Raw genomic sequence first — 21,189 nt, forward strand, 5'->3', positions numbered from 1 at the left:
TATATACTAAAGTACATTATATACTAAAGTACATTATATTCTAAAGTACATTATATACTTAAATACATAATTTACTTAAATACATTATATACTTATGTACATTATTTACTTAAGTACATTATCTACTTAAATACATTATATACTTAAGTACATTATATACTAAAGTACATTATATACTAAAGTACATTATATACGTAAGTACATTATATACTAAAATACATAATACACGTAAATACATTGTATACTTATGTACATTATATACTTAAGTACATTATCTACTTAAATACATTATATACTAAAGTACATTATTTACTAAAGTACATTATAAACTTAAGTACATTATATACTTAAGTACATTATATACTAAAGTACATTATATACTAAAGTACATAATATACTTATGTACATCATTTACTTAAAAACATTATATACTTAAGTACATTATATACTAAAGTACATTATATACTTATGTACATTATATACTAAAGTACATTATATACTAAAGTACATTATATACTTAAGTACATTATATACTAAAGTACATTATATACTTAAGTACATTATATACTTAAGTACATTATATACTTAAGTACATTATATACTAAAGTACATTATATACTTAAGTACATTATAGTATATAAAGTATATAATATACTTAAATACATTAAATAATATACTTAAATACATTATATACTTATGTACATTATATACTTAAGTACATTATATACTTAAGTACATTATATACTAAAGTACATAATATACTTAAATACATTATATACTTATGTACATTATTTACTTAAGTACATTATCTACTTAAATACATTATATACTTAAGTACATTATATACTAAAGTACATTATATACTAAAGTACATTATATACGTAAGTACATTATATACTAAAATACATAATACACGTAAATACATTGTATACTTATGTACATTATATACTTAAGTACATTATCTACTTAAATACATTATATACTAAAGTACATTATATACTAAAGTACATTATTTACTAAAGTACATTATATACTTAAGTACATTATATACTTAAGTACATTATATACTAAAGTACATTATATACTAAACTACATAATATACTTATGTACATCATTTACTTAAAAACATTATATACTTAAGTACATTATATACTAAAGTACATTATATACTTATGTACATTATATACTTAAGTACATTATATACTAAAGTACATTATATACTAAAGTACATTATATACGTAAGTACATTATATACTAAAATACATAATACACGTAAATACATTGTATACTTATGTACATTATATACTTAAGTACATTATCTACTTAAATACATTATATACTAAAGAACATTATATACTAAAGTACATTATTTACTAAAGTACATTACATACTTAAGTACATTATATACTTAAGTACATTATATACTAAAGTACATTATATACTAAACTACATAATATACTTATGTACATCATTTACTTAAAAACATTATATACTTAAGTACATTATATACTAAAGTACATTATATACTTATGTACATTATATACTAAAGTACATTATATACTAAAGTACATTATATACTAAAGTACATTATATACTTAAGTACATTATATACTAAAGTACATTATATACTTAAGTACATTATATACTTAAGTACATTATATACTTAAGTACATTATATACTAAAGTACATTATATACTTAAGTACATTATATACTAAAGTACATTATATACTTAAGTACATTATAGTATATAAAGTATATAATATACTTAAATACATTATATACTTATGTACATTATATACTTAAGTACATTATATACTTAAGTACATTATATACTAAAGTACATAATATACTTAAATACATTATATACTTATGTACATTATTTACTTAAGTACATTATCTACTTAAATACATTATATACTTAAGTACATTATATACTAAAGTACATTATATATTAAAGTACATTATATACTAAAGTACATTATATACTAAAATACATAATACACGTAAATACATTGTATACTCATGTACATTATATACTTAAGTACATTATCTACTTAAATACATTATATACTAAAGTACATTATATACTAAAGTACATTATTTACTAAAGTACATTATATACTTAAGTACATTATATACTTAAGTACATTATATACTAAAGTACATTATATACTAAACTACATAATATACTTATGTACATCATTTACTTAAAAACATTATATACTTAAGTACATTATGTACTAAAGTACATCATATACTTATGTACATTATATACTTAAGTACATAATATACTAAAGTACATTATATACTAAAGTACATTATATACGTAAGTACATTATATACTAAAGTACATTATATACTTAAGTACATTATATACTAAAGTACATTATATACTAAAGTACATTATATACTTAAGGACATTATATACTAAAGTACATTATATACTTAAGTACATTATATACTTAAGTACATCATATACTAAAGTACATTATATACTAAAGTGTATTATATACTAAAGTACATTATATACTTAAGTACATTAACTTAAGTACATTATATACTTAAGTACATTATATACTAAAGCACATTATTTACTTAAGTACATTATATACTAAAGTACATTATATACTTAAGTACATTATATACTAAAGTACATTATATACTAAAGTACATTATATACTCAAGTACATAATTTACTTAAATACATTATATACTTAAATATATTATATACTTAAATACATAATATACTTAAATACATTATATACTTATGTACATTATTTACTTAAGTACATTATCTACTTAAATACATTATATACTTAAGTACATTATATACTAAAGTACATTATATACTAAAGTACATTATATACGTAAGTACATTATATACTAAAATACATAATACACGTAAATACATTGTATACTTATGTACATTATATACTTAAGTACATTATCTACTTAAATACATTATATACTAAAGTACATTATATACTAAAGTACATTATATACTTAAGTACATTATATACTAAAGCACATTATATACTAAAGCACATTATATACTAAAGTACATTATATACTAAAGTACATTATATACTAAAGTACATTATATACTAAACTACATAATATACTTATGTACATCATTTACTTAAAAACATTATCTACTTAAGTACATTATATACTTAAGTACATTATATACTACAGTACATTATATACTTAAGTACATTATATACTAAAGTACATTATATACTAAACTACATAATATAACTTATGCACATCATTTACTTAAGTACATTATATACTAAAGTACATTATATACTAAAGTACATTATATACTTAAGTACATTATATACTTAAGTACATTATATACTAAAGTACATTATATACTTAAGTACATTATAGTATATAAAGTATATAATATACTTAAATACATTATATACTTATGTACATTATATACTTAAGTACATTATATACTTTTAAGTACATTATATACTAAAGTACATTATATACTAAAGTACATTATATACTTAAGTACATTATATACTAAAGTACATTATATACTAAAGTACATTATATACTTAAGTACATTATATACTAAAGTACATTATATACTTATGTACATTATATACTAAAGTACATTATATACTAAAGTACATTATATACTTAAGTACATTATATACTAAAGTACATTATATACTAAACTACATAATATACTTATGTACATCATTTACTTAAAAACATTATATACTTAAGTACATTATATACTTAAGGACATTATATACTTAAGTACATTATATACTAAAGTACATTATATACTAAAGTACATTATATACTTAAGTACATTATATACTAAAGCACATTATATACTAAAGTACATTATATACTAAAGTACATTATATACTAAAGTACATTATATACTAAACTACATAATATACTTATGTACATCATTTACTTAAAAACATTATATACTTAAGTACATTATATACTTAAGTACATTATATACTTAAGTACATTATATACTAAAGTACATTATATACTAAAGTACATTATATACTCAAGTACATAATTTACTTAAATACATTATATACTTAAGTATATTATATACTTAAATACATAATATACTTATGTACATTATATACTTAAGTACATTATATACTAAAGTACATTATATACTTAAGGACATTATATACTAAAGTACATTATATACTAAAGTACATTATATACTAAAGTACATCATATACTAAAGTACATTATATACCAAAGTGTATTATATACTAAAGTACATTATATACTTAAGTACATTAACTTAAGTACATTATATACTTAAGTACATTATATACTAAAGCACATTATATACTAAAGTACATTATATACTAAAGTACATTATATACTAAAGTACATTATATACTAAACTACATAATATACTTATGTACATCATTTACTTAAAAACATTATATACTTAAGTACATTATATACTTAAGTACATTATATACTAAAGTACATTATATACTAAAGTACATTATATACTAAAGTACATTATTTACTTAAGTACATTATAGTATATAAAGTATATAATATACTTAAATACATTATATACTTAAGTATATTATATACTAAACTACATAATATACTTATGTACATCATTTACTTAAGTACATTATATACTTAAGTACATTATATACTAAAGTACATTATATACTAAAGTACATTATATACTAAACTACATAATATACTTATGTACATCATTTACTTAAAAACATTATCTACTTAAGTACATTATATACTTAAGTACATTATATACTAAAGTACATTATATACTTAAGTACATTATATACTAAAGTACATTATATACTAAACTACATAATATAACTTATGCACATCATTTACTTAAAAACATTATATACTTAAGTACATTATATACTTAAGTACATTATATACTAAAGTACATTATATACTAAAGTACATTATATACTTAAGTACATTATATACTTAAGTACATTATATACTTAAGTACATTATATACTTAAGTACATTATTTACTTAAGTACATTATAATATATAAAGTATATAATATACTTAAATACATTATATACTTATGTACATTATATACTTAAGTACATTATATACTAAAGTACATTATATACTAAAGTACATTATATACTAAACTACATAATATACTTATGTACATCATTTACTTAAAAACATTATATACTTAAGTACATTATATACTAAAGTACATTATATACTAAACTACATAATATACTTATGTACATCATTTACTTAAAAACATTATATACTTAAGTACATTATATACTAAAGTACGTTATATACTAAAGTACATTATTTACTTAAGTACATTATAAAATTCAAAAAATTCAAAATTCAAAATTCATTTATTTCAAGTAGGCCTAATACAAGCACTTTTGAAACGTCAAGTCTGTCCGTGTGTAGTGACTCTACCACCGGTTCGGAAGGCAGATTCTACCGAGAAGAAGCCGGCAAGAAACTCAGCAGTTGCTCTTTTCCAACATCAAAAATTTACATTTTATATTTTAACATTCATTTTTCTATCTTGTGAGAGATGAAAGCGGAGCCGGGTGCTTCCAAGCAACCTTGTCATTAAGAAACTCATCAATTGTATAATAACCTCGCTGTAATAAATGTGTTTTAACACATTCTTTAAACTTATGGATTGGTAGGTCCAAAATTACCTTAGGAATCATATTATAAAAGCGTATACTCAATCCCACAAATGACTTCTGCACCTTTCGCAGACGATATGCAGATGTCACTAATTTATGACCATTTCTTGTAAGTCGACTGTTTATATCCACTTTTTGTTTATAAAGACTAATATGTTGTCTTACAAATACTATATTGTTATAAATGTATTGTGAGGCTACCGTAAGTATACCAATTTCTTTAAATTTTTCACGGAGCGATTCACGTGATTTAAGTTTATATATTGACCGTACAGCTCTTTTCTGCAATATGAATATAGTTTCAATATCAGCAGCTTTGCCCCATAATAAGATCCCGTAAGACATCACACTATGAAAGTACGCGAAGTAAACAAGTCTTGCTGTTTCTACGTCAGTAATCTGTCTAATTTTCCTGACGGCGTAGGCAGCCGAGCTTAGTTTACCTGCTAGTGTATCTATATGGGTACCCCACTGAAGCTTACAATCCAAGGTCATGCCCAGAAAAACTGTGGAATCTTCCATTTTTAGTGATTCTCCATTTATTATTATATTTTTATTAACTTTCTTTACATTTGGTAAAATAAATTCCACACACTTAGTTTTTTTTGCATTTAAAAGTAAATTATTGACAGTAAACCAGTGCGACACATGCGACATAGCACGGCTTACATCGTCAGAGTTGTCTCTACCTCTATCAGTTTTAAAAATTAGAGATGTATCATCAGCAAACAGTACAATGTCACAGGTTTCACTGACATGGTGTGGTAGATCATTTATATACACCAAAAATAGAAAGGGACCCAAGATTGAACCCTGTGGGACACCCATTGACGTAGCCGACCCCTGCGACTTAATGTCTTTTATGCAAACCCTTTGGGTTCTGTCACTGAGATAAGAGGCAACCAAATTTAGTGCAACGTTTTTGATACCATAATGGGCTAGTTTAAGAAGCAAGGTTTTATGATCGACACAATCGAATGCTTTGGATAGATCACAAAAAACACCAATGGCATTCTGCGAACGTTCCCAGGCATCGTACACATGTTTTAAAAGTTTAGCGCCTGCATCCGTGGTGCTACGACCTTTAGTAAAACCGTACTGCTCCGGATGTAGTAAGTTATTTACATTGAAGTGATTCAAAAGTTGATTTAATATAATTTTTTCAAAGACCTTACTAAGAGCTGGTAAGATTGAAATGGGTCTGTAATTGTTAATGTCGTTTTTATTGCCAGATTTAAATAGAGGTATAAGTTTACTATGTTTCATTAAATTTGGAAAAGTACCTCTATCAACACATTCATTAAAAAGTATGGCTAAGTAAGGGGCAATAACGTCTATAATGTTAGATATTACCATTACAGACATACCCCATAAATCACCGGTTTTTTTCTGTTTCAACAACTTAAAATTCTTTATTATATCATATGCAGATATATGTTTAAAATTAAATAAAACGTTGCACTCATTAACGTTGTTCCTCAATAAACTCTGAGCTGCAGTAGGTGAAGAATTAAGTGAATCAGTCAACAAAATAGGAACACTCTGAAAAAAGTTTTCAAAGGTACTTGCAACCTCACTGTCAGCGGTAACTTTATTATCATTAATAATTAATTCAAAGTTTACGTTGCGAGATTTAGCTTTCCCAGTTTCATTATTAACAATTTTCCAGGTTGTTTGTACTTTGTTATCCGATTTTATGATTTGATCCTTAAAGTATAGCGACTTAGCATGAAAGCAAACGTTCTTAAACGTTTTAGAGTACATTTTTACGTGTTGTAGGAAAGCTGGAGTATGGTTATATTGTTTTTCACTATAGAGCTCATACAAATTATCTCTACTTTTGTATATGCCAATAGTTGCCCAATCGCTAAACTTTATTTTTTTATTGAAATCTATATGTTTGAAATTGAATATTTTGTTAAATTCATTTTCTATGATATTAAAGAGCGTACCATAAATGCTGTCAGGATGACCGTTCTTAAAGACAAGGGCAGGAATTTTGGATGATATTTCACCTTTGAATCGCGTCAATTTGCTCTTAGTTATCGGCCTACACTTGACGATATGTTTATCTTTGTTTATATTATTCAAAACAGTAATTTGTTGGCCACAATGATCTGATCTTAAGTTGGTTATTATCGATTTACCTAAGATATCACAGTTGAGAAAAATATTATCTAAACACGATGCTGAGGTTGCTGTGATTCTAGTAGGTTCACTAAAAGCATAATTTAAATTAAAACATTTAAATAAGTTTAGCAACCTAGTCGTAGTTGCATTACTAAGTAAAATATCAACATTAAAATCCCCGCATACTATTGCTTTTTTTGTGGATACAGACAATCGCTTAAGCACATCTTCCATTACATCCTCAAAAAGGCTAAAATCACCTGAGGGGGGACGATATACACACACTATTATAAATCGCTCCAGCTCCACACAAGATAGTTCTACAGTGCGTTCAACAGAAAGACTAACTATGTCTTTTCGCTCCTTACAAGTTATATTATTGTGTACAAAAATTAAGGACCCACCATGAATTGCAGTCCTTCTGAAGAACACACTTGACATTTTGAAATTCCTTAAGATAACTGCTGGATGTGCACCAGTGAGCCAATGCTCAGTAATACACAGAATGTGTATATTGAGTTTTTCCACAAACAGTTCTATTTCAATTTCTTTGCCGGTTAAGCTCTATATATTATAGTATATAAAGTATATAATATACTTAAATACATTATATACTTAAGTATATTATATACTAAACTACATAATATACTTATGTACATCATTTACCTTAGTACATTATATACTTAAGTACATTATATACTAAAGTACATTATATACTTATGTACATTATATACTAAAGTACATTATATACTTAAGTACATTATATACTAAAGTACATTATATACTTAAGTACATTATATACTTAAGTACATTATATATTTAAGTACATTATATACTAAAGTAAATTATATACTTAAGTACATTATAGTATATAAAGTATATAATATACTTAAATACATTATATAATATACTTAAATACATTATATACTTATGTACATTATATACTTAAGTACATTATATACTTAAGTACATTATATACTAAAGTACATAATATACTTAAATACATTATATACTTAAGTACATTATATACTAAAGTACATTATATACGTAAGTACATTATATACTAAAATACATAATACACGTAAATACATTGTATACTTATGTACATTATATACTTAAGTACATTATCTACTTAAATACATTATATACTAAAGTACATTATATACTAAAATACATAATACACGTAAATACATTGTATACTTATGTACATTATATACTTAAGTACATTATCTACTTAAATACATTATATACTAAAGTACATTATATACTAAAGTACATTATTTACTAAAGTACATTATATACTTAAGTACATTATATACTTAAGTACATTATATACTAAAGTACATTATATACTAAACTACATAATATACTTATGTACATCATTTACTTAAAAACATTATATACTTAAGTACATTATATACTAAAGTACATTATATACTTATGTACATTATATACTTAAGTACATTATATACTAAAGTACATTATATACTAAAGTACATTATATACGTAAGTACATTATATACTAAAATACATAATACACGTAAATACATTGTATACTTATGTACATTATATACTTAAGTACATTATCTACTTAAATACATTATATACTAAAGTACATTATATACTAAAGTACATTATTTACTAAAGTACATTATATACTTAAGTACATTATATACTTAAGTACATTATATACTAAAGTACATTATATACTAAACTACATAATATACTTATGTACATCATTTACTTAAAAACATTATATACTTAAGTACATTATATACTTAAGTACATTATATACTAAAGTACATTATATACTAAACTACATTATATACAAAAGTGTATTATATACTAAAGTACATTATATACTTAAGTACATTAACTTAAGTACATTATATACTTAAGTACATTATTTACTAAAGTACATTATATACTTAAGTACATTATATACTTAAGTACATTATATACTAAAGTACATTATATACTAAACTACATAATATACTTATGTACATCATTTACTTAAAAACATTATATACTTAAGTACATTATATACTTAAGTACATTATATACTTAAGTACATTATATACTAAAGTACATTATATACTAAAGTACATTATATACTAAAGTACATTATATACTTAAGTACATTATATACTTAAGTACATTATATACTTATACTTAAGTACATTATATACTTAAGTACATTATATACTAAAGTACATTATATACTAAAGTACATTATATACTTAAGTACATTATATACTTAAGTACATTATATACTTAAGTACATTATATACTAAAGTACATTATATACTAAAGTACATTATATACTTAAGTACATTATATACTAAAGTACATTATATACTAAAGTACATTATATACTTAAGTACATTATATACTAAAGTACAATTTATACTAAAGTACATTATATACTTAAGTACATTATATACTAAAATACATTATATACTTAAGTACATTAACTTAAGTACATTATATACTAAGGTACATTATATACTAAAGTACATTATATACTAAAGTACATTATATTCTAAAGTACATTATATACTAAAGTACATTAAATACTTAAGTACATTATATGCTTAAGTACATTATTTACTTAAGTACATTATATACTTAAGTACATTATTTACTAAAGTACATTGTATAGTAAAGTACATAATATACTAAAGTACATTATATACTAAAGTACATTATATACTAAAGTACATTATATACTAAAGTACATTATATACTAAAGTACATTATATACTAAAGTACATTATGTACTAAAGTACATTATATACTTAAGTACATTATATACTTAAGGACATTATATACTTAAGTACATTATATACTTAAGTACATTATATACTAAAGTACATTATATACTTAAGTACATTATTTACTTAAATACATTATATACTTAAGTATATTATATACTTAAATACATAATATACTTATGTACATTATAGTATATAAAGTATATAATATACTTAAATACATTATATACTTAAGTACATTATATACTTAAGTACATTATTTACTTAAGTACATTGTATAGTAAAGTGCATAATATACTAAAGTACATTATATACTAAAGTACATTATATACTTAAGTACATTATTTACTTAAATACATTATATACTTAAGTATATTATATACTTAAATACATAATATACTTATGTGCATTATATACTTAAGTACATTATCTACTTAAATACATTATATACTTAAGTACATTATATACTTAAGTACATTATATACTTAAGTACATTATATACTAAAGTACATTATATACTTAAGTACATTATTTACTTAAGTACATTATATACTAAAGTACATTATATACTTAAATACATAATATACTAAAATACATTATATACTAAAGTACATTATATACTAAAGTATATTATATACTAAAGTACATTATATACTTAAGTACATTATATGCTTAAGTACATTATTTACTTAAGTACATTATATGCTTAAGTATATTATTTACTTAATTACATTATATACTAAAGTACATTATATACTAAAGTACATTATATACTTAAGTACATTATATACTTAAGTACATTATATACTTAAGTACATTATATACTAAAGTACATTATTTACTTAAGTACGTTATATACTAAAGTACATTATATACTTAAGTACATTATATACTAAAGTACATTATATACTAAAGTACATTATATACTAAAGTACATTATATACTAAAGTACATTATATGCTTAAGTACATTATTTACTGAAGTACATTATATGCTTAAGTACATTATTTACTTAATTACATTGTATAGTAAAGTACATTATATACTAAAGTACATTATATACTTAAGTACATTTTATACTAAAGTACATTATATACTAAAGTACATTATATACTAAAGTACATTATATACTTAAGTACATTATATACTAAAGTACATTATATACTAAAGTACATTATATACTTAAGTACATTATATACTTAAGTACATTATATACTAAAGTACATTATATACTAAAGTACATTATATACTTAAGTACATTATATACTAAAGTACATTATATACTTAAGTACATTATTTACTTAAATACATTATATACTTAAGTATATTATATACTTAAATACATTATATGCTTAAGTACATTATTTACTTAAGTACATTATATACTTAAGTACATTATTTACTTAATTACATTGTATAGTAAAGTACATTATATACTAAAGTACATTATATACTTAAGTTCATTATATACTTAAGTACATTATTTACTTAAGTACATTATTTATTTAAGTACATTTTATACTTAAGTACATTATTTACTTAAGTACATTATATTCTTAAGTACATTATATACTAAAGTACATTCAAAATACAAAATTCGAAAATTCCAAATTTCTTAATTTATAACTTGACATGCCGTCATAGTGAGGCAGTTTTATATTTTGATGTGAATAAATTTATTTCACCATTGTTATTGACTAGGGATACTTTTTATGTCAAAAAAATGTAAGCAACATATAGCTTCATTATTAGCTTACAATTTAAATGATACAGTTACAAGTGTTGTAACTAAGTCTATTGACAACTTTACAAATTGTACTTTAGGTACCAATATTTCTGATAATGACCCAAGTACTTGTTCAAGTACTAAGAAAATTTCTTATAATTATTTAAACTAGATATCCAGACAACGGAGAAGCTCTCCAATATGAACATTGCACATCAAAATATACAGAGCTTAACCGGCAAAGAAATTGAAATAGAACTGTTTGTGGAAAAACTCAATATACACATTCTGTGTATTACTGAGCATTGGCTCACTGGTGCACATCCAGCAGTTATCTTAAGGAATTTCAAAATGTCAAGTGTGTTCTTCAGAAGGACTGCAATTCATGGTGGGTCCTTAATTTTTGTACACAATAATATAACTTGTAAGGAGCGAAAAGACATAGTTAGTCTTTCTGTTGAACGCACTGTAGAACTATCTTGTGTGGAGCTGGAGCGATTTATAATAGTGTGTGTATATCGTCCCCCTTCAGGTGATTTTAGCCTTTTTGAGGATGTAATGGAAGATGTGCTTAAGCGATTGTCTGTATCCACAAAAAAAGCAATAGTATGCGGGGATTTTAATGTTGATATTTTACTTAGTAATGCAACTACGACTAGGTTACTAAACTTATTTAAATGTTTTAATTTAAATTATGCTTTTAGTGAACCTACTAGAATCACAGCAACCTCAGCATCGTGTTTAGATAATATTTTTCTCAACTGTGATATCTTAGGTAAATCGATAATAACCAACTTAAGATCAGATCATTGTGGCCAACAAATTACTGTTTTGAATAATATAAACTAAGTTGAACATATCGTCAAGTGTAGGCCGATAACTAAGAGCAAATTGACGCGATTCAAAGGTGAAATATCATCCAAAATTCCAGCCCTTGTCTTTAAGAACGGTCATCCTGACAGCTTTTATGGTACGCTCTTTAATATTATAGAAAATGAATTTAACAAAATATTCAATTTCAAACATAGATTTCAATAAAAAAATAAAGTTTAGCGATTGGGCAACTATTGGCATATACAAAAGTAGAGATAATTTGTATGAGCTCTATAGTGAAAAACAATATAACCATACTCCAGCTTTCCTACAACACGTAAAAATGTACTCTAAAACGTTTAAGAACGTTTGCTTTCATGCTAAGTCGCTATACTTTAAGGATCAAATAATAAAATCGGATAACAAAGTACAAACAACCTGGAAAATTGTTAATAATGAAACTGGGAAAGCTAAATCTCGCAACGTAAACTTTGAATTAATTATTAATGATAATAAAGTTACCGCTGACAGTGAGGTTGCAAGTACCTTTGAAAACTTTTTTCAGTGTTCCTATTTTTGTTGTTGACTGATTCACTTAATTCTTCACCTACTGCAGCTCAGAGTTTATTGAGGAACAACGTTAATGAGTGCAACGTTTTATTTAATTTTAAACATATATCTGCATATGATATAATAAAGAATTTTAAGTTGTTGAAACAGAAAAAAACCGGTGATTTATGGGGTATGTCTGTAATGGTAATATCTAACATTATAGACGTTATTGCCCCTTACTTAGCCATACTTTTTAATGAATGTGTTGATAGAGGTACTTTTCCAAATTTAATGAAACATAGTAAACTTATACCTCTATTTAAATCTGGCAATAAAAACGACATTAACAATTATAGACCCATTTCAATCTTACCAGCTCTTAGTAAGGTCTTTGAAAAAATTATATTAAATCAACTTTTGAATCACTTCAATGTAAATAACTTACTACATCCGGAGCAGTACGGTTTTACTAAAGGTCGTAGCACCACGGATGCAGGCGCTAAACTTTTAAAACATGTGTACGATGCCTGGGAACGTTCGCAGAATGCCATTGGTGTTTTTTGTGATCTATCCAAAGCATTCGATTGTGTTGATCATAAAACCTTGCTTCTTAAACTAGCCCATTATGGTATCAAAAACGTTGCACTAAATTTGGTTGCCTCTTATCTCAGTGACAGAACCCAAAGGGTTTGCATAAAAGACATTAAGTCGCAGGGGTCGGCAACGTCAATGGGTGTCCCACAGGGTTCAATCTTGGGTCCCTTTCTATTTTTGGTGTATATAAATGATCTACCACACCATGTCAGTGAAACCTGTGACATTGTACTGTTTGCTGATGATACATCTCTAATTTTTAAAACTGATAGAGGTAGAGACAACTCTGACGATGTAAGCCGTGCTATGTCGCATGTGTCGCACTGGTTTACTGTCAATAATTTACTTTTAAATGCAAAAAAAACTAAGTGTGTGGAATTTATTTTACCAAATGTAAAGAAAGTTAATAAAAATATAATAATAAATGGAGAATCACTAAAAATGGAAGATTCCACAGTTTTTCTGGGCATGACCTTGGATTGTAAGCTTCAGTGGGGTACCCATATAGATATACTAGCAGGTAAACTAAGCTCGGCTGCCTACGCCGTCAGGAAAATTAGACAGATTACTGACGTAGAAACAGCAAGACTTGTTTACTTCGCGTACTTTCATAGTGTGATGTCTTACGGGATCTTATTATGGGGCAAAGCTGCTGATATTAAAACTATATTCATATTGCAGAAAAGAGCTGTACGGTCAATATATAAACTTAAATCACGTGAATCCCTCCGTGAAAAATTTAAAGAAATTGGTATACTTACGGTAGCCTCACAATACATTTATAACAATATAGTATTTGTAAGACAACATATTAGTCTTTATAAACAAAAAGTGGATATAAACAGTCGACTTACAAGAAATGGTCATAAATTAGTGACATCTGCATATCGTCTGCGAAAGGTGCAGAAGTCATTTGTGGGATTGAGTATACGCTTTTACAATATGATTCCTAAGGTAATTTTGGACCTACCAATGCATAAGTTTAAAGAATGTGTTTAAACACATTTATTACAGCGAGGTTATTATACAATTGATGAGTTTCTTAATGACAAGGTTGCTTGGAAGCATCCGGCTCCGCTTTCATCTCTCACAAGATAGAAAAATTAATGTTAAAATATAAAATGTAAATTTTTGATGTTGGAAAAGAGCAACTGCTGAGTTTCTTGCCGGCTTCTTCTCGGTAGAATCTGCCTTCCGAACCGGTGGTAGAGTCACTACACACGGACAGACTTGACGTTTCAAAAGTGCTTGTATTAGGCCTACTTGAAATAAATGAATTTTGAATTTTGAATTTTGAACATTGGTAATTTTAAAGTTTTGGAGGTGGGCGTGATCACTGTTAGTTGTTACGCAGTTTCATACTTTTACAGAGATCATCGTTTCATTCATAAGCGGTTAAGTTATTTTATTGTTCACAATTTCATAAATAAATTTAAAAAAAAAGAGCCTAACTTGACTATGACGATGACTTGCAGTGTGCGACAAGTACAAGGCGCTGGACATTAAGCAGATCCAGGCGATTCCGTTAGTGCCGTCGCCGGAGCCGGTGCGCGTCAACGTATCCTCGTGCGCGCCCCACGAAGCCCCACTGGTGGTGGGCGGCCGCGTCGCCTCCATCCAAGAGTTCCGCCACATGGCGCTTCTAGGCTGGAGCAAGCTGCAGGTACGCACGGTGCCACGGGTTTCTTTTGGTGGAACTCCATCCATATACAAAGCACAACTTCGAAGGGCATGGAAAACGTCTGTCACGTCCTGCACCGTAGTAACCTGACGGCTGACTGGCGTCACAATCGACCACGTAGCGATCCTTACGGTGCCTCGCGGTTCGATGGTATAAAGGCGAGGGGGGAACTAGATCAGACAGTTCTTGAGCACAATCTCCGAAATATATCCTATAGAATACCGAAAGGTAGGCAACCTTGCAACGATGTAGTATTGAGGCAACTTGAATTTTGGTTAATAAATAAATTCGTTATTTCGTTCGTGGCAGTACGGCGGGTACTCCTGGAAGTGTGGCGGCTCGCTGGTCAGCAGCCAGTACGTGCTGACGGCAGCGCACTGCGCGTACCAGGACCGAGACAACAGCGTCGTCATGTGAGTAGAACAGTGTACAAGACTGGGACACCGAGAGGTATCTTTGCATCGTTCGAGTCCACAAAAGACTAAAGTTGTTGTAGCGCGTCGGCGTTTTATGCCGAAGCAACGCCAAGAGAACGTGTCCCACTGGGTGACGAGGCGTAAAATAAGAACCCTGCCTTATATTCTGAGTCAGAGTTGGAACTCTGTCTCGTGCACTGGTCGGCGCCCGTCTGCTACGCATTTCGGTCGTGACTTCCACCGTGTTCAGGTAGTCGCATCCCGTGGTGGGGATAGCGACACCGTTCTTCAGGTTGCAGGATTTTCTTGGCAATAGAAGACTTCTGAGATGATGAGGGTCAACTGACTGGCATTCTTTTACGGATGGAAACTTGCCAAAAACTACCTGAGGGGTTGCCAAAAACTACCTGAAAACTACGTCGTCACAAAGCTCGCCATGAGAAGAGCCCCAGGGCTCGACGACATCGGTGGGAGAGTGGGAGACGTCGACCCGATGGTGCACCATGTCGCGTAGAAACCGATTATGACTCCATACTCCCTAACAGATTAGCCCTCTACCATCTTAGACTGCATCATCACGTACCACCAAGTGAGATTGCAGTCAAGGGCAATCTTGTAGTAAAATAAAAAAGAAAAAGTATCTTGGCCACAACTTACAACTTAAGAACCCTTCTGCTTTGTGCTCCAGAGGTCCCCCGAAAGCGGTCAAGCTTGGCACATCCTACCTGGACGACCCGGACGCGGTTGTGGTCAGGGTGGCAGCAGTTGTCCGGCACCCAAAGTACAAGCTGCCCAAGTCCTACTATGACATTGCACTTGTCAAAATGGCCAAAACTGTCTCGTAAGTTTGTATACCTATATATTTATACTTACTAGTGATAAGCGGCGATAGCCTAGTGGTAAGAACTTCCGATTCCTTTTGTGGGTACAGAGTTCGGCTTGATTCTTCAAAATTCTTCATCGTCATAATAAATGATAAATAAATAAATAAACTACGACAATACACACATCGCCATCTAGTCCCAAAGTAAGCGTAGCTTGTGATATGGGTACTAAGATAACTGATGAATAATTTTTATGTATAATACACATAAAAAGTTATAATATATAGATAAACACCCAGACACTGAAGACATTCATGTTCATCACACAAATATTGTCCAGTTGTGGGACTCAGAAAGCAGGGTCGCTACCCACTGCGCCAATCGGCCGTCAAAATCATCATATCAATCCATTACCAGCCCGCTACAGAACACGGGTCTCCTACAATGAGAAGGGGTTAAGGCACACACCTTTGAGAACATTATGTGGAACTCTGAGGCATGCAGGTTTGTGCCCCGCCCGTTGCCACTTCATGATGATGAGGGTTCTGTATGTTCTTAATTCTGTGGATGAGGTACTTCACCCATAAACCTCTAAATGTTGGCTTAAATAACTTTACAGGTTTTCCAGCGTGATAAGGCCAGCCTGCCTGGGAATTCCACCAGCTCCTGGCAGACCAATCATCGCAACTGGATGGGGCAAGACCGAATTTGGTAAGCTGCAGGAATTTTTAAGCATTTTGATACGTTCCATTTATTTATTTACCAATTGTTGCCAGTTTTTATCGTCCGCGTTTATTACGGTTTTTTACAAATCCCGTAAAGGTAGGTACCGTGGTGTAAAATGTAGCATATGTTACTCTCTGTCCTTCCAACTTTATTAACTCCTTTCACTAGGTTTGAAGAAAATCTATCCAAGATGGCCGCCACGGGCGCCACCACAAAATGGCGGCCGTAGTTACATATTTTTTCACAACTCCATTTAATGAAAGGGCTATACTAGTAGAACACTATAGCAACTTTCAAATAGTATTAAGGACTACGTAACCGATAAAAAAGCTTGGGTGTGAATTATTGCTCTAACCAGGTCACCCTGCTAATAATTTTAAATGACAACGTGAGATGGTGATAACAAAAAAAACACTTGACTAAGGTTTTTGCGGGCTTCTTCTTAGACCAGGACGCGTTTGGAACCCTCGTAGCTTTAGTTTTAAGTTTACGAATATGGTTATCGCCATCAGTTCACTACCGTTTACTTCACATTAATGTACGCATCAGAAGTGTGACCTAGGGCTTACTTGAATAAAGATATTTTTGACTTTGACTTTGACCTACCATCGGGTGGGCCCATTCTTGGTCCGTCAATTATTACTATTAAAAAAATGCTGTCACAAAAAACTCTAATTCCACTAACTCTGCTATTCCCAGGTGGCAGTCTATCTCAAGAACTGCGCAGCGTGTCTCTACCTATATGGGACATGACAGAGTGTTACAGCGTACTTGGTACATCTAGAAGACTCCCAGAAGGACCTCAGAGCGACAGCCAGATCTGCGCCGGGGAGAAGAAAGGCGGCAAGGATACTTGTCAGGTACACCCCATCGGCCGGACCACTGATTCCTGCATTACCTTTCACATCGTCATCATATAAGACCATAACCGGCCCACTACTGGTCATGGGTCTCCCACAATGAGAAGAGGTTAAAGCCGTAGTCCACCACGCTGGCCCAGTGCGGATTGTTGGCCCAGTGTGGACTCCACACACCTTTGAGAACATTATGTAGAACTCTCAGGCACGCAGGTTTCCTCACGATGTTTTCCTTCAACATTGAAGCTAGATATATCTTAATTACTTAAAACGCACATAACTGAAAAGTTGGAGGAGCTCGAATCTGACAGCTGTCAGAATGTGTCAAAAGTACAAGAAAAATTATAGTGTCGAAAAAGGGCAACTGCTGAGTTTCTTGCCGGCTTCTTCTCGGTAGAATCTGCTTTCCGAACCGGTGGTGGAGTCACTACAAACAGACAGACGATTGACGTTTCAAAAGGTGCTTTCTTAAGCTTTATTGAAATAAATACATTTTTAAATTCAATCCCGCCATTAACCGGTACTTCCATTTTTAAAAAATTATATGTTCTTGGGTAACTTTTTGAAATTATTTTACATTTTTCTAGGGTGATTCTGGGGGTCCAGCTCAGATCCAAGATGGCTGCTCATGGAGAGTGGTCGCAGTCACATCTTTGGGGAGATCCTGCGGCGCTGCCCAGACTCCGGCTTTGTATGCAAAAGTACCTAGAGCGTTTATAGCTGCTGTTGTTTTTAGTGGACAATCCAACAACAATCAACCATATAACAATCAGCAGCAGTCGAGCAACAATCAGCAGTCCAACAACAACCAACAATCAAACAAAACACCACAATGGAACACCAGTCAATGGAACAGCCAACAGCAACCGAGTAGTCAAACACAAAACAACAATCAACAGTGGAATAATCAACAACAAACGAACAGCAATCAGCAAAATTGGAACAAAAACCAGCAAGAGAACAGTTGGACTTGGAATCGTAACCAAGGGGAAGCAAACAAGAAACCAGAATATAATAACCAACCACAATCTAACAACAATCAACATTCCAACACCAATGGGCAATCCAACAACAATATAAAGAGAAACGATCAAAATAATCAAGGTTATGATAATCAAAATGGACATGAAAATTCCAACTACAACCAAAATAATAACAGAGGACAGTCAAATAATGGTTACACAACCGAAAAACCGGTTTATAACCAACAAAGTGGTTACAATAATGGTTACACTACAGAAAAACCTGTTTATAACCAACAAAGTGGTTACAATAATGGTTATGACACAGAAAAACCTGTATATAACCAACAAAGTGGTTATCACAACGGTTACACTACAGAAAAGCCTGTTTATAATCAAAATAGTGGTTACTATAACCCTTATACGACAGAAAAACCTACTTATAATTCCCAAAGTGGTTACTATAGCGGTCATGACGAAATGGTACCATCCGGTTACCAAGCTGGTAGGGGCTATAATGATGGTAGAGTTTGGTGGACGTGAAAACAATGAAATAATGAATAATTTTATCAACACTAATATTATAAACTACAAACTTTTTCCTGGCTTTGTCCGCATGTAAATATATTTTCATGGCGGTAAAGGATTCGGAGTAAAGGTTACTAGAGAGAGAACAAATCGCCTCATGCCGGGGGGTTGTTGTAAGCCCAGCGGGCATACACAGCGGTTAACCGCTAATAATTGTGGCCGAGTGAGTTTTTGTACTGGCCATAAGTTTTACATTACGGCTTTGTATGAGTTTCAATGAATGAATGGTGTAAATATTGGATGGAAGCAGGCGTAACTTTGCGGAAATCCATATATATATTATGAAAATTAAGCTTACTTTGCTATACTCCGCGAAAAGCAAGCGTTTCTTTAATCCTTTAACCAAACAGATCTTCGGAATGTACTTTTTTTATTGTTAAGTCAACATCCCCTGAGGATGCTCCGGTTTCGGAGCGAAACGTGCGTAGAGGGTACATTGCCGAAGATCTGTTTGGTGTGGAGTATAAGGATTGTAGAAATTATAAATTACACCATACAGATTCTCCTGCTTGTCGCGAAGTATAGCAAATTAAGCTAAATTTTCATAATATGATTAGTGTACTTAACAAAACAGTTATTGTCTAATTATGTTAGGAACTTCGATCGAGAAATGTAAGAGATTTGCAGTGCCATACAAAATGTAAGAGAAACCGGTTTCGTAAAAACTTTTAGGTACATAGTTATATAGTTTAAAAATCTTCTACTTTTTATCCCAGGAAAACATACGGTTCCCGCAGGATTTGTAACAAGGAACGTGAAACGCGGAGAACAGATCGTACATAATATTACATAAAATATATATTATAACGCAAAAATATTATTATAAAGCTCTCTACAAATCTTATTTAATG

General features: G+C 29.2%; 1 protein-coding gene across 1 annotated transcript in view; it reads left to right on the top strand.

Moving 5' to 3' along the window:
* The window catches only part of LOC120635810 (serine protease Hayan-like), a 65,515-nt gene extending 44,905 nt beyond the window's left edge, over positions 1 to 20,610 (top strand). Inside the window, exons 4-9 of the mRNA XM_039906972.1 lie at positions 15,760 to 15,947; positions 16,275 to 16,378; positions 17,070 to 17,222; positions 17,825 to 17,916; positions 18,631 to 18,791; positions 19,376 to 20,610. Of these exons, the coding sequence (XP_039762906.1) occupies positions 15,760 to 15,947; positions 16,275 to 16,378; positions 17,070 to 17,222; positions 17,825 to 17,916; positions 18,631 to 18,791; positions 19,376 to 20,293 (1,616 nt within the window). The 3' untranslated portion in view covers positions 20,294 to 20,610. The remainder of the gene's footprint in view (positions 1 to 15,759; positions 15,948 to 16,274; positions 16,379 to 17,069; positions 17,223 to 17,824; positions 17,917 to 18,630; positions 18,792 to 19,375) is intronic.
* The last annotated feature ends 579 nt before the right edge of the window (positions 20,611 to 21,189 follow it).

The sequence above is a fragment of the Pararge aegeria genome, chromosome 27, assembly GCF_905163445.1.
Source record: "Pararge aegeria chromosome 27, ilParAegt1.1, whole genome shotgun sequence".
Taxonomy (NCBI): domain Eukaryota; kingdom Metazoa; phylum Arthropoda; class Insecta; order Lepidoptera; family Nymphalidae; genus Pararge; species Pararge aegeria.